At 32.9% G+C, this 17345-nt stretch overlaps 1 protein-coding gene across 5 annotated transcripts; it reads right to left on the minus strand.

Moving 5' to 3' along the window:
* Positions 1 to 1546: 1546 nt before the first annotated feature.
* On the minus strand, positions 1547 to 13565 carry LOC132308553 (probable hexosyltransferase MUCI70). Of its 5 annotated transcripts, none has more exons than XM_059806663.1 (11): positions 13294 to 13561; positions 12573 to 13200; positions 11081 to 11143; positions 10831 to 10986; positions 10379 to 10592; positions 10131 to 10240; positions 9731 to 9930; positions 5365 to 5468; positions 3916 to 4103; positions 3631 to 3830; positions 1547 to 2095 (listed from the first exon to the last, which is right to left on the minus strand). In XM_059806663.1, exons 2-11 carry the CDS (start codon positions 12826 to 12828, stop codon positions 1898 to 1900), a joined length of 1689 nt encoding a protein of 562 aa, XP_059662646.1. In that variant the 5' UTR covers positions 12829 to 13200; positions 13294 to 13561; the 3' UTR covers positions 1547 to 1897. The 5 variants fall into 5 exon arrangements, with proteins under 5 accessions (XP_059662646.1, XP_059662647.1, XP_059662645.1 ...); XM_059806664.1 differs by having other exon boundaries at positions 12573 to 12797; positions 13294 to 13559; XM_059806666.1 differs by adding an exon at positions 3574 to 3630 and having other exon boundaries at positions 1975 to 2095; positions 3712 to 3830; positions 12573 to 13565.
* Positions 13566 to 17345: the final 3780 nt, after the last annotated feature.

The following is a 17345-nucleotide window of genomic DNA, read 5'->3' on the forward strand; positions in this document are numbered from 1 at the left end:
ATACATGGTCTATGTATATTTTAGGAATAATTTTTAGTAGAAGGAAAAAGAAATATATATTCTCTCTCTAGAAAATTAGGATTTATGTTCTCATCTAATGGAGGCTCCCACAAGCCTAGTTTTCAAGGTCATTCATGGAGGCTTATGAGTGATTCCTAAAGGCAAAATAATTACCAAGAAGATGGAGATCCAAGGAGAAGGCATCTTGTTAAGGGATCTACAATAAGTGAGAGCATTCACTTTAAAGGAAAGTTTTAAAGGTTTACTCAGACCTTTGATGTATTCAATCCATTAATTGAATGATACATCATATTTTTATTTTTATATAAAACTTGTTTCTATGTGATGAATCAAGATCTATGAATCAAAATCCCTCGAAAAGTTTTTAAAACTTGCACGTTTCCAACAAAACTAACACAATATACCAATGCAATCTAGGCACAGACAACATAAAAAGATCTCAGGAAATATGTGCGTGCGTGAACTCAACTAATTCACTCAAAGGGTACACAAAATAGCCAGAATTAACAATAAAATCGGCGTGTTCCATTATTTTTTTGAAGATAGAGTTTACAAGAAGACTAATGTACAAAGGCAACATGACTGCATGAGCACATTTTGTATTAGAACATGAAGAGAAATTATGCTCATATCTCATATGATCTAATCAAATTTCAAGCAACCATCTCGACCCTATATTCTGGTCGCATGGACTATACTTTTCCGTATAGCGAGCGTCTTCAAGCAAACTCATGAACCCAGGATTTAAACTTTTTTCAATCCCCCGAGTCCTGACATTCAACATTTGCATAGAAATTCTATAGAATGGAGTAAAAGAACCAGTCGACAAAAACCCACAAATTCATTGCTGTTTTAGTTCTGTTTGCTTTAATGCATCCAAAAATATAGCTAAGCAGCAAGACAGGCAGAATGCAACCTGTCGTTAACTTGTTTTAAGGTCTGTTTCTATAACAGAAGAAACACAATTCTCGCCGAGATTAATCATAGGGAATGCGAGAAAGAAAACCCCACGAAAGCCCCAATGCAATGTCTCCAGCAGCCTCCTGCCTCAGCCGGCAAGATGATCAAGCTTCCTCTCAAACTAAACTCTCCAAATTACCACTGCAACATGAAGAAGCACAGCGCCCTTTGCTTGAAGATCAGAAATTCCCTGTCCTTAACAAATGCCACAATGAACAGAAGAAACCCAATAGCAAACAAAAGCAACCCAGAAAATCAATCAGATGTTTGAATCAAGAGCTGATCCCGAAAGCTTACTTTTCCATACCCAAAAACAATGACCTCATTGGAATACAACATCATAAAATAAAACATTTATTTAATATATATATATATATATTTCTACAAACATAAACACACACTCTTCTATAGGGATTGTATTCAAGAATAATGCTCTGAAGCCATACTGGCAGTGGTGGACCAAAATGATAAACCTACCATATGCCAGGCTTCGTTAATGAATCATGTATGCCTACTATCTCAATCAAATCTTTCAATGGTGTAATAGCAATCACTAAATAAGAAATTCCAGAAAGATAAATGACCAAAGAGATCAAATTTGTCAGAATCTTGAAACTGACAATTTCAACATTGCCTGTAACATGAATCCAATCTAGCATTACTGAAATGGAAGTGTGGGTGAAAAGAAAATGGGCAAGAACTTGAATCAAAATTATTTGGAGTTAAGGTATTTACAACTAAAATGAAAATATATTTTGTCCATTTTACAGCTAAAATGAAAATATATTTTGCCCATTTCAGAGCAAAAATTAGAAACCATTTTTCTCTTTTAACCACACACCAGCCGGAATCATCCCATCTCCTCATGAAACGGAATGAAAAGGGAAAAACTATATTATATATTCCCCAAAAAGAATCAAATTGAAATGTCGCCCCTATTACCAGCAACAACTTTGCGATGATGCTTTGAACCAGATTTTCTACTTCCTCTTCCACGTTTAGCAGGTTTAGTGGGTTTAGCGGGTTTAGCGGGTTTCTTCTTTATGAATGCTGTTGGAGGACGAATTATGGGACGAACTGGAGGAGCCTTGCGACGCTGACCTTTGTGGTATGCCTGTAAGTAAAAACCAATTTATCACTGTCTATGACGCTTAAAAAAAACAATTATTATGTGGTAGGCCTGTACTTAAAAACAAATATATCAGTGTCTAGGATGCTTAAAGAAAATAAATAAATTATTATTAGTAAAAATCAAGGTTCAAAAACAAATTTCAACAGTTCAGTCATGCAAGTGCTATCCACTAAATGCAGTTTTAAGACATCCCACAGTTTTCCAATTAATTCATTTGTTTCATATGACATTGATAGCAATGTATTTCCAATTCATTACAAAATGTTAAGAGCATGAACTGCCAAATTTTGATTAAAAAAAAATGAATGCTTTTACATCATCTCAGGTGAAAGCTCCATTTCAAGTATACACTATCTGCTTTTTAGGTTAAATAATATTTTACCTTAAAGGCTATGGATGAGAAAATAGATAATTAAATTTCCCCAAAGCATCCAAACAAACCTTCTTTGTTTGACCAACTTTAGATGATAAATGATCTAAGAGCATATTTATATGAGCAAGAGAGTGAGGTACACCTTACTAGCCCACTTAACTCCCAAATAGTAAGAAAATGAGGGAGCAAGCATTAAGGATAATATTCCTCTAGAGTTCGATTATGAGACAGTGACCTACTACCCAAAATTCATGCAAGAGCCGCCATTTCAAAAGGTTGAATAGGTCAGTGTATTTATCAGATTCGCTGTATGTGTGTGTGCGTGTGAAAAGTGTGATCACTTATAAGCCGAATATTAATTCCAATATGTATTTCCAAAAGAAAATGACCTCTAAAAGAAACCTTTATAATTTTGTTGTTGAACTGGTTTTCCAATCCCATGTGTTTGTTAGTATTTAAATAACTGCCCCTATTGCAAAATTCTACTAGATTACTGAAAAAAGGAGTAAAAATTTCCTAAACAAAAAACAATAAAGAGCCAACTCTCTTGGAGTTGCACAGCTTTTTAATTGGGTAAAAATACGTTATTTAATGTTAATTTCCCATATATATGTTATTATCTAAAATTACTACCTGCCTTAAAAAATGCCTCTACAATAATACAAAAATGAAGTAGAGATCATACAAAAGGTTAATAATACAATACAATAATAACAAAAGGTTAATAAGAAAAGCAACTCACTCAGATATTACAGACTTTTACGCTCAGGAAATGAAGATTAAATTTAAGTGACCCTAGACTAGTAGTTGGTATTAAACAAATTATTTCAAGAGATCATACATCCAATCAAATACAAAAGATCTTTTATAAGGACTGCATTCTGCAATTTAGGGTTATAGCAAATTCAAAATGCTGAAAAGTATAGATATACACTATTTTTTAAAACTTCTACTCAGAAAATGTGGGAATGTAATGCCCTTTCGTGAAAAATGTCTTTCAGAATTCCAAAATATTACGAATAAATTATTTAATCAAAATAATATTGATAGCATTATTGTGCAGATTAAAAATGGACAAATCACTTACAGATTATGCTTTTGAACTGATTTTCCAATCCCACATTAAGTGTATATATATTAGTACCTGTATCACAAAATTCCGCCTTTCACAATCCATAAACATACTGACGCTCCAGTTAACTTTTGCCATAATTCTATCCCTTACAGTGGAGAAGCTTAATTGATCCCTGGAAGTAAAACGATCGACTTCATTGAACCATAGACAAGTGAACAGATTTGTTATAGGAATGTGCTCCCTTATAATCACACACCCTTCAGGGACATCTGCAGAAACTCATTCATAAGCTAAAAATCCATATGAGATAGAAAAACGACCATAAGCACACATACATAAACATCATGGACCTACCACTAGTTAAAGGAAGCTTAGCCTCAGAATATGGTGTTAAACCCTCCTTTTTGTAAAAATCAATCTGGTAATCAATGGAGGCATTGTCATATTTCCCTGCAGCTTTATTTGCTTCAGCTTCTACAAAAACATCGAAGCGTCTATAGTGTCTTGAAATAGCAAAGGTAGCATTTTGTCGCCACAAGAACCTAAACAACAAAACAGTTAAGGCACCACATGAGCGTATCATGATGCATTAATTGCAGCAGATGCTTAAAAATGAAAATGATTTTCACTTCTTACACAAACTTGAACTGGCAAAGAGTGTGGTATTTGGACATAAGGAAATTTCTTGTTGAGTTGCGTACATTCAAAAGAAAAAAAATAAAAGCACAATAATGATCAGAAGTCGGAACAAACCATAAATGTCAAAATTGAACCCGAAGAACATCTAAGAAAGGCACATTTTACATAATTTTCAAGTGGCTATGGAGCATGCACTAGACCATAATAAAATTCGCAATTGTATACAATCTTCATAATCCAGACACTAAAATAACAGGAACACATACAGAGCCAATAATTTCGCAAATGCCATTTTGATGTTACAAGATAGGATACAATGAAACGATGGTATATGTAAAATTTCAGTCAGGACTATAACTCTGATTCATGACCACAATATCAAATGGATAAAAAAATGTTTTTGTGCCGTAGTGCAAAATTAAGCATGGAAAATAACTCACTATGACAGTTCACCATGCAACTCCCAAATTAGTAATGCATTTTGTTGCCCAATCAAGGACCCTAGATTTGGGGGGGAAGGGCAGGCCCCTCGTGCCTACATCCACAACTCAAGAGGACCTCTTGAGATTTCACTCAACTGCCTTTCTTCGGGTGAAAAGCAAACCCCCTTGCAAATCTTTTGTTAAAGGTAAAGAGTAAACCTTATGCAGCTTCTGAAGCTGCTCAGTGAATACCTCACCTAGACTTCTTCAGGGTTGCACCAACCTTTTACAAGTAACTCAGAATAAGAGTTAAGAATACAATGATTGTGTCATAAGATATTCTTGGTTGGGAAACCTTTAGGCCAACACATTCGAATGTTGTAAGAAAATTCAGATGCACCCCCTATGTCACTACTTACATGTTACTAACAGGAACAATTGATAAAGCAAGTAAAGTGATTGCTCACCAAATAGTTAAATTTCTAATAGTTGCAATAAATAACACCCTTTCATCCAAATGTGAGACACTAACTAGATAAAGCAATAGCCATTTAAACTATGATGACACACTGAATTCTCCATCAATCAAGCTACAAATATCACAATAAAGAAAGTGTAGGATCTCACACAATGCACTTCTCAGCACATCAGCAGCAGTAACAAGCAGAACTGATTAGTATAAAACATCCTCTCTTAGCATATCAAGTGCATGAAAAGTTGACACAAAAATTGCATGATGTACCTCTCAAGAATTTGATATGGATCCACGATAAGCTGAAGCTTTCCATCAATCCATATAGAATAACGGACTTTGGGAAAGAGACGATGTAGTAGAAGCTTTGGAACCTGAAACAAGTCAACATGGGTCATACAAAATCTAACAATCTTAATGCCTTATTTAGATTTTTTTAAAGATTTTACAAATGAATGAGGGTTCCAGAGTCGAATTAGATCACTGGAACACCGCCCATATCGTACAACAAAAAAAACTTGCACCATAAAGAAAACATATCTAACAGTAAACAAAGGAAAGCTGAGTTGATGGCTTAACATCCCAATTTCACTTTCTTATTATTCTTTATTCTAAATAGGAGACAACAGTAACTTCAACTAACAAAAACAACCACCACCAAGCCTTCTCCCAATTACTTTGGGTCGGCTACATGAATCCCATGTTTCCATTCCACTCTATTTAAGGCCACAGCAGTAACTTCAAATTGCAGGGACATGATTCCCACTCTGCACATGGCACCAAAGTGGCAAGACTTGCTTCGTCACATATTTGCCAATAAGTGGCAGCCAGTGGCACTTGCATCAACATGTGTTATTAACAGGTGCCAGCTTATGTGGAATTAATACCCCAACTTATTGCTAATGATTCATAGGATTGAGTTAATGAATACTTCGACAGAATTACTCTTTAGCATCTTTATGATTAACGCTGGGATTACTATATGTAGAAAACAGCTCTTGATTAGCTTATCTACTATCACTAACCCAAAGTAAAGACTACTCCTAATATTATTCGAGGTTCTGGCCTAGTTATTCACCACTACAATCTAATACCTCAGTTCAGGGTTAGCGTCCAGTAAGGATACTACTTTCTCAGTTTAATTTTCACATATATAACTTCTTTTGAAGAATTTGGCACTACTGTCCTCCAGTACAACTAGATTACACACTCTTTCTGCCATCCAATCCATTTCACACTACAAACAGTTCCTCATTTTCTTCTTTGTGTGGGTCTGGTTGCAGCTAGATCTCCATATCTTATCCACTAGCACTTGTGACTCCAATGGGGCTCCTACCCTCTGGAAGGCATTTGTTATTGTAAGAACCTTCTCTTTTAAGTCTTGACACCAGAATATAGATGGAAAGGATCTCTTCACCTCATAAGCCTTACTGCTAGGACCTCTCATCCTTAAACGAAGCCTCACTCAAGGGGGGAAAAAGTGTCCCGATGTGCCTCATGCACTACCTTAGTTGGGAGCAGGACTCAAGAGGCACCTATAACTTGACAAGCGGCTGTAATCATTGACCAAATCGAGATACGCAGATATATCATAACTCTGCACGATCATCGTCATAACCCGACCCAAGGTATGCAGATATGTTACAACCCACTAGGATCGTAGGCAGTACAAGCACTTGGCTTGGTGAATAAAGTCTATGGTTTGTCAAGGTAATCCTCCTTTAGGCCTACACGGATCTTGACATGGCTGGAATAGAGGAAAAATCACTTGAAGTCTTGGATGACATGCTTCCATAGGTCCATAGCAAGGCAACTATATAACATACCACATATAGCCTATGCAGCCCCACCTAATGCTGCATTTGTTAGGAAAGAAGGTAGGGAGGGAGGGAAGAGAGGATGGATGGAGCAAGTCTCATTGTTTGGTACAAGCAAGAGTCAAATGGAAGGGAAGAGAAGGATGATAATTTGATAAATGACGCGTCCCTCCTAACCCGCCACTTTATATCCCTCCAAAATTGGACTGAAGAGATGTGAGAAGACAAGGATAAATATTGTCTATTATGAGTGACATTGTACCCTTCATTAATTTTTGTCAAATTATATAATGTGGGTATAATAATAAAAAATATATGGAATCTGTCACCTCCTTCTCTGTCCTTCTACTCAACCAAACAAAAAGGGCGAATGATACCTTCCCTTCCTTAGGGATGCTTCGTTCATCCTTCCTACGCTCCCTTTCTATTGTTATACTAAATAGAGGACTGCTTCATTGATACACAAGGGATCTGATTACTCACCTCGTATGACACCAGTGCCCCCACTACCATGTCTTAATTAGAGAACTCCAGCACGCATGCAGGCATCTCATTGGAATAAAGGGGTAAGCATCATGATTCAGTAGGGCCACAATGTCAGCATCAGCAACGTTATATGTAGGGTCTGCTTGGCATTGTTTAACTTATAACAAGCACTTTTTTATGTAAATCGTCAAAAGAGCGAGGTCTCTGAAAAATCACACAGTATTTGGCAATGTAGTTTGTGAGCACTTTATAATTATTCTTTTCTATATATAGACTCTTTCTATATATCATTTGCCTCTGCTTGGAAAAAAAACATAAATTTTTAGCTTTGGCTAAAAGCACGCTATTAAGCCAAATACTTTTTTTTTTGTCACTAAAGCACCCGTCCCTGAAAAATAAAAACTAGAGAACAACAAAAGAGAATTGCCCAAGACACTTGCATATTTGAGACCCTAAGAGTTCTTAAGACCAACTTTTCCTCTAGATACTAAGTTTAACTTTAACAACACTTTGAGAAGTCCAGTGCTCTCGAGTCTTGACTGTGAATCTCTCTATTGTTGTAAGTCAACCTCGTCTTCCATGAACTAGCCAGTCCACCCAGGATCACTCTTATTTTCCATGTTATATGTATAGATTCTGTTCACCCTCAAGAAACCCTAAAACCAAAAAAAAAGTAAAAATTTCTCTGAACGATAACAATTCCTACTTAAAATTGAGTAACTTTTTAATAATAGGCTTGGCGTGAATGTTTGAAAATGACATAGGTAGCTTGGTATTTTCTACTTTCTTTTTAGCGGAAAAGAGGAGCTAATGATATGTTAGAACCCATATTTTTGTCATAGGAGAAAAACAGAATTTTAGGCACAAATTCAGGCCAAAAATTGAATAGGAGACCTAAAAATTTTCATTTAGATAAAATAAATAAATAAAAACTACTATCATACCACTTATTGTATTCATAAATATCCTAGGATTTAGAAAACAAAAACCTATCACTGGTTGGCAAATTAAATCTGACCATTATACTCTTTTTTCTTTTTCCATAAATCTGTCCATTATACACCAAAGCTGAGTTATGCATGAAGAAGCCTTAAATTGGTAGATAAATGTCGTCCGCTTGTTTCTTTCATGACTTTTCTACTTTATTCTTGGTTGTTTCTTATGTTCTTTACCACATATATTGAAGATTTAATAGACCAGGGGCCTTGCAGCCTGATGGTACTTCCTTACCTTCTACAGTAGTAGAAGGTCGAGGGTTTAAGTCCCCATAGGGGCAAAAGTGGGTGTGTGCATGTATTTCTTGCCAATGAGAAAGAGAAAAATAATAATAATAATAAAAATAAATAAATAAAATAAAATAAAATTTAATAGAGGAATCAATGGAGGAAAATCCTCTAATTGATGTTGTTTCCTATTATTGAAGATTTACTGTTACTAGAGTAAACAGTGGAGAAAAATCCTCCTTGTTTCCTACTGGGGAAGATATGGCCATCAGAACTCAAAAGCTTAGGAAGCAAGAAAGAAGAAATAAAAAATATTGAGAATATTCACCATCATGGCTTGTGTATCTTTGTGTTCAAAAGCTAAAAAAATCTTCAAATAAAAATCATGTATAATATATATATGACAGTTCTATTTATAACAAGATGTGTTAGCTATCAGATTTTCTTAAAGAATAAATCATATTTTTAATTCATTTTACAACTCAGATTTCTTTGATTAAAGTATGCTTTCTCCAAAAGCAGAAAAACTGGTTATACAAACAAGGGAAAGTTTTTAAAAGAAAAAAGACAAAATAAATAGTTAATTACACCAACTATGAAAAGTCATATATGCATGTAGGTTTGCTTTTTGCAGTAATCTTTGACCACATGTTAAAATCCATTAACTTTCAAGTTCCCTGAAACAACTCCGGCACAACCACTGACCATGTGGAAACCAGTTCAATGATTTAGCCATATGCAGACTCTAGTACCCATCATAAAATTCATAATAATAACACCAACACCCTCAACAAATTATTGATCCTATGGTTTCAAGAGCACACAACACTCCATTCCATCGGACTATGCATTAAGTCATGAAGCCGTTATTAAGAACATGTGATCTCATCCAATTTCAACTTGCCCTTTGTTTTGCTGATTTAGTTACAAACTTATTATCATCTTCTACTCCTTTTAGATAGTAATTTTAATATAATATCCTCTGCACCAAAAGCAAGTAAAACAGAGTAGTAGTCTATCAAAAACCTGTATAATTTTGAACAAGCACAAGTCACCTGAAGCACATTCTGAAACAGAAGGGAAAAGCAAATCGATAGATAAAGAACCGACCTTTCCATTGCGTCTTGCATCAGTGTAAGGAGTATTGCGGACAACAATAATCCTCCACAATCCAACCCTCTTGCTGTTGTCCAAGACACTAGAATTCTTCATATCTGCCTCTGTCTTTTCATCAATAAACATATAAAAGGGAACATTTTTTCTTGCAGTTTTACTAATGTTCTGAGGCTGCTGTATTATATCATAATTTCCTGAAAAATATATTGATTAGAAAAAGGAAACCACATTCATTAAAGAACAATTTCAAACCATAGTGGCACAATGATAGAAGCATTAACATAGTATCTAAAAGTAAAGGATAGTTGGATAGGCTTGGGGTTCAATTATTATCACATATCATTAAAGAAGAAGTGTTGTGAAAGTTTGAAGATATCTTATTGCTTAACATTACCAAATATGGCTGATGCAACAATGACCTCATGGAACTGCTGCAATTCTCTAAGCTCAGCTTCATCAATATCAAATCCAGTATGGTGGCCAGGTCGACATCCTTTGATAAATCTGAAAGAAAAGAACATTCACCAGCAATAAATCACAAGGAACTGCAATGCATCGAAAAAGTAAAATGAAATATCATCGTATGCCATTGTAGAGGTACCTAAGCCTAAGGAAACAAAAGACTGTACAAACGAAACTTACCCACAGTTCACAGTCATTGACTCTTCTATATTAAAAGAAGCATTCCTCTGATCTAGAGAAGGATGCCCACCAAAGTCAGACCCTCCATGTGGTTTATCTTTAATTGGATTTTTTTCATGGAAATAAGTTAAACGACGAAGCATGGGTGACACTGATGGGGATTTTGGCATGCTAGCTATAGCCTGCTCCACAGGAAGGTAACATACAGGGCATGCTGAGGAAAATAAGCAAGAGCAAAATCAACAGGACTGCAGCGGCATGAACATTACACATGCATGATTGTTACTTTAACTAAAAGTAAAGGTTTTCATATCTTTCAAATTAAAATAAATATATGGACAAGGTTTTTTGAATTTTATAACTATTGATAATTACAATAATACTGGTAGATCAATTAGTGTGGCCCAGAAATGGAAACAATTTATAAATAAATATAAAAAACACAAACTTACGGCGTGGTCCGATCTGTTTTCTATCACTAGGAGGGGGAGGGGGAAACACAAAATTTTTGCATGGATGGCCCAAAAGAGCACCAGGGCCTGCAATAACTTTAGCAGCAGAAGCATGGGGAGCAGGAGGAGGAAAAATGCCAATACTTTCACCACATGCTGTCAGAGAGTTCAGTATAAAAAAAAAATATTATTGTCCTGTTCACCTTCTGTCTGAAGAACAGAGAGCATATATGATAATATGACACCTTACCAAACTGTCTCGTGTTTAAAATTCTCTGACGAGGGTTAGAACTAGTGCTTTCCAAAGCATCATCTAGTTACCAAAATCCATCAAACACATTAATTGTTAATACGTAAATAGTTAAATAAGAACACATAATAATTAAAAAAATAAAAAATGAAACCGGAATTCCGATAGACATTTTGAAACAAGTATATGAATCACGGGCTACATATGTCTGCCATGGATCAGCAAAATACAGATTAACTCAAGAAGTTAATGATAAAGATTGTTTTATCAGGCAAAATCTCATGCAACAGGAAGTTTAAAAATCTAACAACCAGCTAATCCTAGCTTAAGAACCATGGACACTTACACAGGATACTGAGGAAAGTGCACACAATAATAAATCTTAAGAGTGACATGGACAGAAGAAAACGGCTATATATATATATATATATATATATATATATATGTACTTTTCATATGAAAAACTATATATAAGACAACACTACTTTATAACACCTACTTTTGATATTATGAAATTTATAGCATATAAATTTTTTAATCATGAACACCCTTACATATGGAGAAATTCATAACAAATAACTTGATGACTCCTTTTGCTCTCACGTATTAAGTATCGACAAGGATACAGATACAAACATGACACGACATGTAAACACCAAAACGACAACAAAAAGCGGGACATTGATATGACAAGACCCTGACAATAGAATATGTATTTCAAATATGTATACAATAAATATTACTCTGTGACTTACTGGATAGATAAATAAATATTACTCCATGAAAACTAAATATATTACCATATGACCAGATGAAATTGACAACTTAAAAATTATATATTATCATAATTTCATATTCACCCTTGTAGTACAGAGAAATTCAAAACAAGGACTGATATACATGTGTGCGTGTGTGTGTGTGTATTTGTATATATAGTTACATAGATTTGTACATGTATATGCATATGCACATGCATATGTATATGTTCACAATGTAATTCCTCTAACTCTCTCATATTCTCATGTGCACTCCTTTAACAAGCCTTTTCTACAGCTTCTGTTTCTAATATGGTCAAATATATATATATATATATATATATATATATATATATTTTATAAACCCTTTGATTTTCCTCACAATTATTATTATTTTTTTTTTTCAAGTTATACATACAAGATATATTAAGTGCATGTCAGTGCATGTCAGTGAGTGTTCTATAAGTGTCAACTATGTTTTCAAAAGTGATAAATTTATTTTTAAGTTTCAAACACCTCCAACTGTGTAGGAATTTTCTTTTCTTCCTGTAGGAATACCAAGTAATAGATGAAATATGTAAGTTTCAAGACAAAAAAAAAATGTGCAACTTCCCAGTCAAAACTAATCAGTCACCTCAAAACTGATTAGATGTTACATTACATTGCCTCTTACATAGAAGGAATTGTGAAACGTGAAAGAAAGAAGAAAAGAATCAACCAGTGACAGAGAAACAAACCTTTATTAACTGTGAAGAACCCTGACATAAAAGCCAAAAGAGCAAAGATAACCAATATCAGCATTCCAACTCTCCGTCGACACAAATATCTGCAAACGAATGAGAAAAACCTTTCCTTTTCCCTCGAACCAGAAAGTAACATCTTGGAAGACTTGCGCGAACCAAATGAATTCTGACTCCGCAACACACCATTCTGTGCTTGTGGTTGCAGTGATCCATAACTCCCTGTACGTATACAAGATGACACTCCAATCATTGTACCTCTAAGCCCATGACTTTTCCCTTCATTCTCTTCTTTTCCCTTCTAAATTCCCCTTCATTTACGACAAAAAGTTCTTTCCCAGAGCTAAATCCAAAATTGTAAAACCCACCTCCAAATCAATCCACAAAATTAAAACCCCACAATTGATTTTCACCCAAATTTTACTAGTATGATCTCAAAACCCTAGACAACCAGTTCCATAAACCAATTCTTTATCGCCTTATACACAAAACCCACTATTGATAATTCTCAACTTCATATAATCACGAAACTTTCTAGCCCGGAAAATCAAGAAACATTCTAATCCTATCACGAACTAGAACCCTAATTATCATTCCAATGCAAAAGTTTTCAGAAATTTAAATCCTGAGCCAAAAATCAAACTCAAAAAACAATGCGCGAACGAGGGAGAAATAACGATTTAGACGTGAAAATCAAACTCTAAGAAGTTGGGATTACCTTTGTCAGTGTTCTCAGTTTCCAACCCAGTCTCTGATTCTCTCAGTACAAATCTGGGATTTGTGGAATCTTTCGTTATCGTTTAAATGCAGCATTGTGATTGAGATTGTTTGCAGTTATTTGTTTCTCTATCGGAAGTTGAGTCTGGTTCGTTTTAAACCTCTTCTCTTAATTATTTTATAGTATTTTGAAATTTTATTTTTTTTATCTAATCTTCTTTTAAAAATAATTTTTCCTGTTTTTTTTTTTCTTTAATTGGTTATCGTTTGAGTTTCTGTAGCATAGAAATTTTTACGAGTTACCCCTGCATGCAATTTGTCTCCCTCAGCTATAGGAAATATTATAACTCATCTCATTTAGAAGGTTTTTTGCAACATATTTCAATAGTTAATGGACAAATTGCAAAAACTTTCTTGGTAAAATTTCTTACCAATAACCTTCTTCTTTTTTTCAATTTTGTTTTTACTGGCTGGATTTCCTTGAAAAAGGATAAACATAATTATTAATACAAATATATACTATTAGATAACTAAAAATTAAATAAATCGAAAATCAAGTGGGATTTAGAGAAGCTGATAAATTGAAAATCACACAATTCAATTACAAAGTGCCATTTTTGGATCTTCTATTTTATTCCGTTATACATTGCTAATCCATCAAGGAGGTCTTTACCCTAGAAAAATAGTCTCATTACTCCATTATTTTACGGGCCGCATGGAATACATATCTTAAAATTGAAATTGAAAATTATATTAGTTCAAACTTTAAACTAATTATATATATATATATACACACACTTAGTTATTCCAAACTATGATCGAGACAAACTTCTTTGAGAAAAACATGGGCAAGAAGTGTATCAGTACATATATATGTATTTATAAGATCTTATTAATTTTTTATGAATTTTTTTTCTACTAAATTCTTAGAATTCAACTTTTTTTCATTTGAGAATTTTTATTAGACGACACTACATAATAGCGTATCATATGATAGTTTCCCCTACCATTTCAGCTCTCTCACAAGAATTGCATAATATTATTTATTCTAAGTAAAATAATAATTTTCAATCTAAGACGAGCATCTATTCGTCGCCGTCGCCAAGAAGGTGCAAGAAATCATAGTTTTGGTAGAGTGACCAATATTATAGAAATGCCACTCGATAAAGCTATAATAGTTAGTAGTCTCTAGATTAGAAAATCATAATAATAAATCATAACTATTAATTTGGTAAAAGAACTGAATTATTTAAAAGATTTGCAATGTCCAGTGCCGTTATATTTTCCTTAAAATGTAATAGAATTTATGTTGTGACTTTTATGAACATTATGCCCCCTCAGACTCACCAAATTGTAATGCTCCAATATTTTGAAGGGTGCAAAAAAAAAATATAAACTATTAAGTTTTTGCAAAAACTTCCTTGATATTACAATAAAACTCCTAAATTATCAAATATATATGTATATGTATGTATATATATATATATTAGTCCGTGATATTAAATTGTCATTAACAAAAAAAAAAAATTCACTTCTAAATATTATTTCATAAAAAACTTACCTTAAAAAAACAAAAAGGAAAATCAAATACATTTGTATTAGCAAGGCATGTCCCCAATTCCAGCAACCCATAATATGAATCAAAATACCAAAGAGCAATTAAAATTTGACATTTTATTTTAACTCTAATGTGGTCGAAAATTAAAAAGACATTACTATCCTCTATTTTAATACATATTATGGAAGGCTCAACTCAATCCCACACATTGTGTCTTTTATACATTTATGTTTCTTATTTTAGCAAACTAAAGAAATTGTCAATTGGAAATAAAAAGAAAAAACGAACAATTACCATACATTTCTCTCTCTGCCTTAATTTGCTTTTTTCTACTAATGATTTTTACTGTATATACAAGTATATGTATATGTATATGTGTGTGTGTATATATATATATATATATATATAATTTGTTTTTCTCTACTAATGTTTTTTACTATATATAGTTGTATATATAGTATCCTCTTCAGCACGCTCTATATATTTAAGTTATTGTTAGCAAGGGCGGAGCCAATGTGCCTGGAGGCCCCGGAGGGGGCACATGCCCCTCCTGGTCTGCCCCGCCAACTATAAAATATAATAATTTTTATTTTAATTTGTACATTTATAAGAAAAATTTTATATAATGCCCCCCTAAAATTTTAAATTTCTAAAATTGTCTAATAAATTTTTCTTTCCTTTTTCTTTTGCTCTTAATACTTATTTGATTTCCTTAAATAATAAATAAAAATAAAAATTCCTTCTTTACTCAAACTCTGATTTTTTTTCCTTTCAAATTTCTCAATTTTCTTCTTCTTCTTCTTATTAATTTTATTTGGCCCCCTTCTTTTTAACATTCTTCTTTTTGCACTTAAGAATAATGTATACAGTATGTAATTTTTAAAAATTATTATTTTTATTTAAATTATATATTTTTTTTTTACATTGCGGCCCCTCTGAATTAAAATCCTGACCCTGCCCCGGATTGTTAGGTATCTCTTTCAAATTTAACTTTAATAAGAAAATACAAAATCAATATACATTTATAAAAAACTTTAAGTGAATTATGTAAAGTAGGATTCTTATTCATGAGAAATAGGTCATTCATTCCTTCATGGTAAAAATATTGTAACTTCTAATTTTAATTATTTAATGATTTAATAAAACGAAGTTCTTATTTACGAGAAAAAAATCACTCATTCATGGTAAAAAAAATTATAACTTATAGTCTTAATTAATTAAAGATTTAATCAAAAGAGTGTCTCAAAGGGTTTGGATTCCATAATCATAACTTTTGTTAATTTTATCTCTTTCCCATATTAAGATCTTTTTATATATTAAAAACTTTACTTTTAAAACACACAAAGCAGCCAAAGTTAACAAATAAACAATTACCTAATTCAAGATAAAATTGCACCCATGGAAATTACAAATACCGACCAAAAATATATATATATACACAAATACATGTGTATATATATATATATAATCACAAAACCCAAAAATGAATCCCAAAACTGGACGATGGCAATCCAATTTTTCAAAGGGATTATTACATATAAATGGTGTTAATGACCCGTATTTATTATTTAATAGAGTCAAAGTCTCATAATTTCAAAAAAATAAAATTGACCAAAATACTAATATGGATAGAGAATAATACAGTTCATTTGTCAAAAAGTATCAACTTTAGGTACACAGGTATCACTTTTTGTGCTGCAAAAAAAAAAAATAGTACATGTATTGTACAAAAAGTGGTACCTACGTACAAAAAAAGTGATACCCATGTGCATAAAAATAGTACCTCTATGTAAAAAAAAAAAATGTTTTTTCATATCCACGTCAACATTTTGATCAAGTTCATTTTTTCAAAATTATGAGACCTTAAATTCATCAAATGATAAATATGGATCATTAACACTACTTCTTTGCGGTAATCCCAACCCATAAAAACTATAGAAAAAGAAGAATAAAAACCCACAACCTTGAATTCCTATTCGGAGTTCACTTTGTTTCCTATGCCGAACTTCTTTACTTATAACAAAATCAAACTAACCAAGTGCATTTGGCTTAGCAGAGTAATCAACTCATTCTAAGAAAGGAGGGTAGGGATTCGTGGACAAAAAGGGTGTGAGTGTTTGTTTTACCACTAAAAAAAAGAAAAGAAAAAATAAAAAAACTCCATGAAATACCAAAAAAAATTAAAATAATTTTAGAAAAAATAAAAAAGAACTAAGTTTATGTTGTCAATAATTACGGGTGAGTTTAAAGTCTCAAAACTTAGTAGATACGTGTTTAAATATAGTGATTTTTATCAAATACTTTGTTAATCAAAATTATAAGTAAGAAATGTAAATAAATTATTTATTTTGTGTGGGGAGTTTTAAGTACCGATCGATTTTATTTGCCATTCCAATCATTAATGTCCAAAGACTTAAAATTAGTGTTAAAAAAAGAAAAAAGAAAAAAAAAAATGGCTCTCTCCTTTTTAAATATTCAAAACAATGACAAACATA

The sequence above is a fragment of the Cornus florida genome, unplaced genomic scaffold, assembly GCF_030987335.1.
Source record: "Cornus florida cultivar Cherokee Brave unplaced genomic scaffold, ASM3098733v1 CherokeeBrave_3.0.0_Hap2_Chr05, whole genome shotgun sequence".
Classification (NCBI taxonomy): domain Eukaryota; kingdom Viridiplantae; phylum Streptophyta; class Magnoliopsida; order Cornales; family Cornaceae; genus Cornus; species Cornus florida.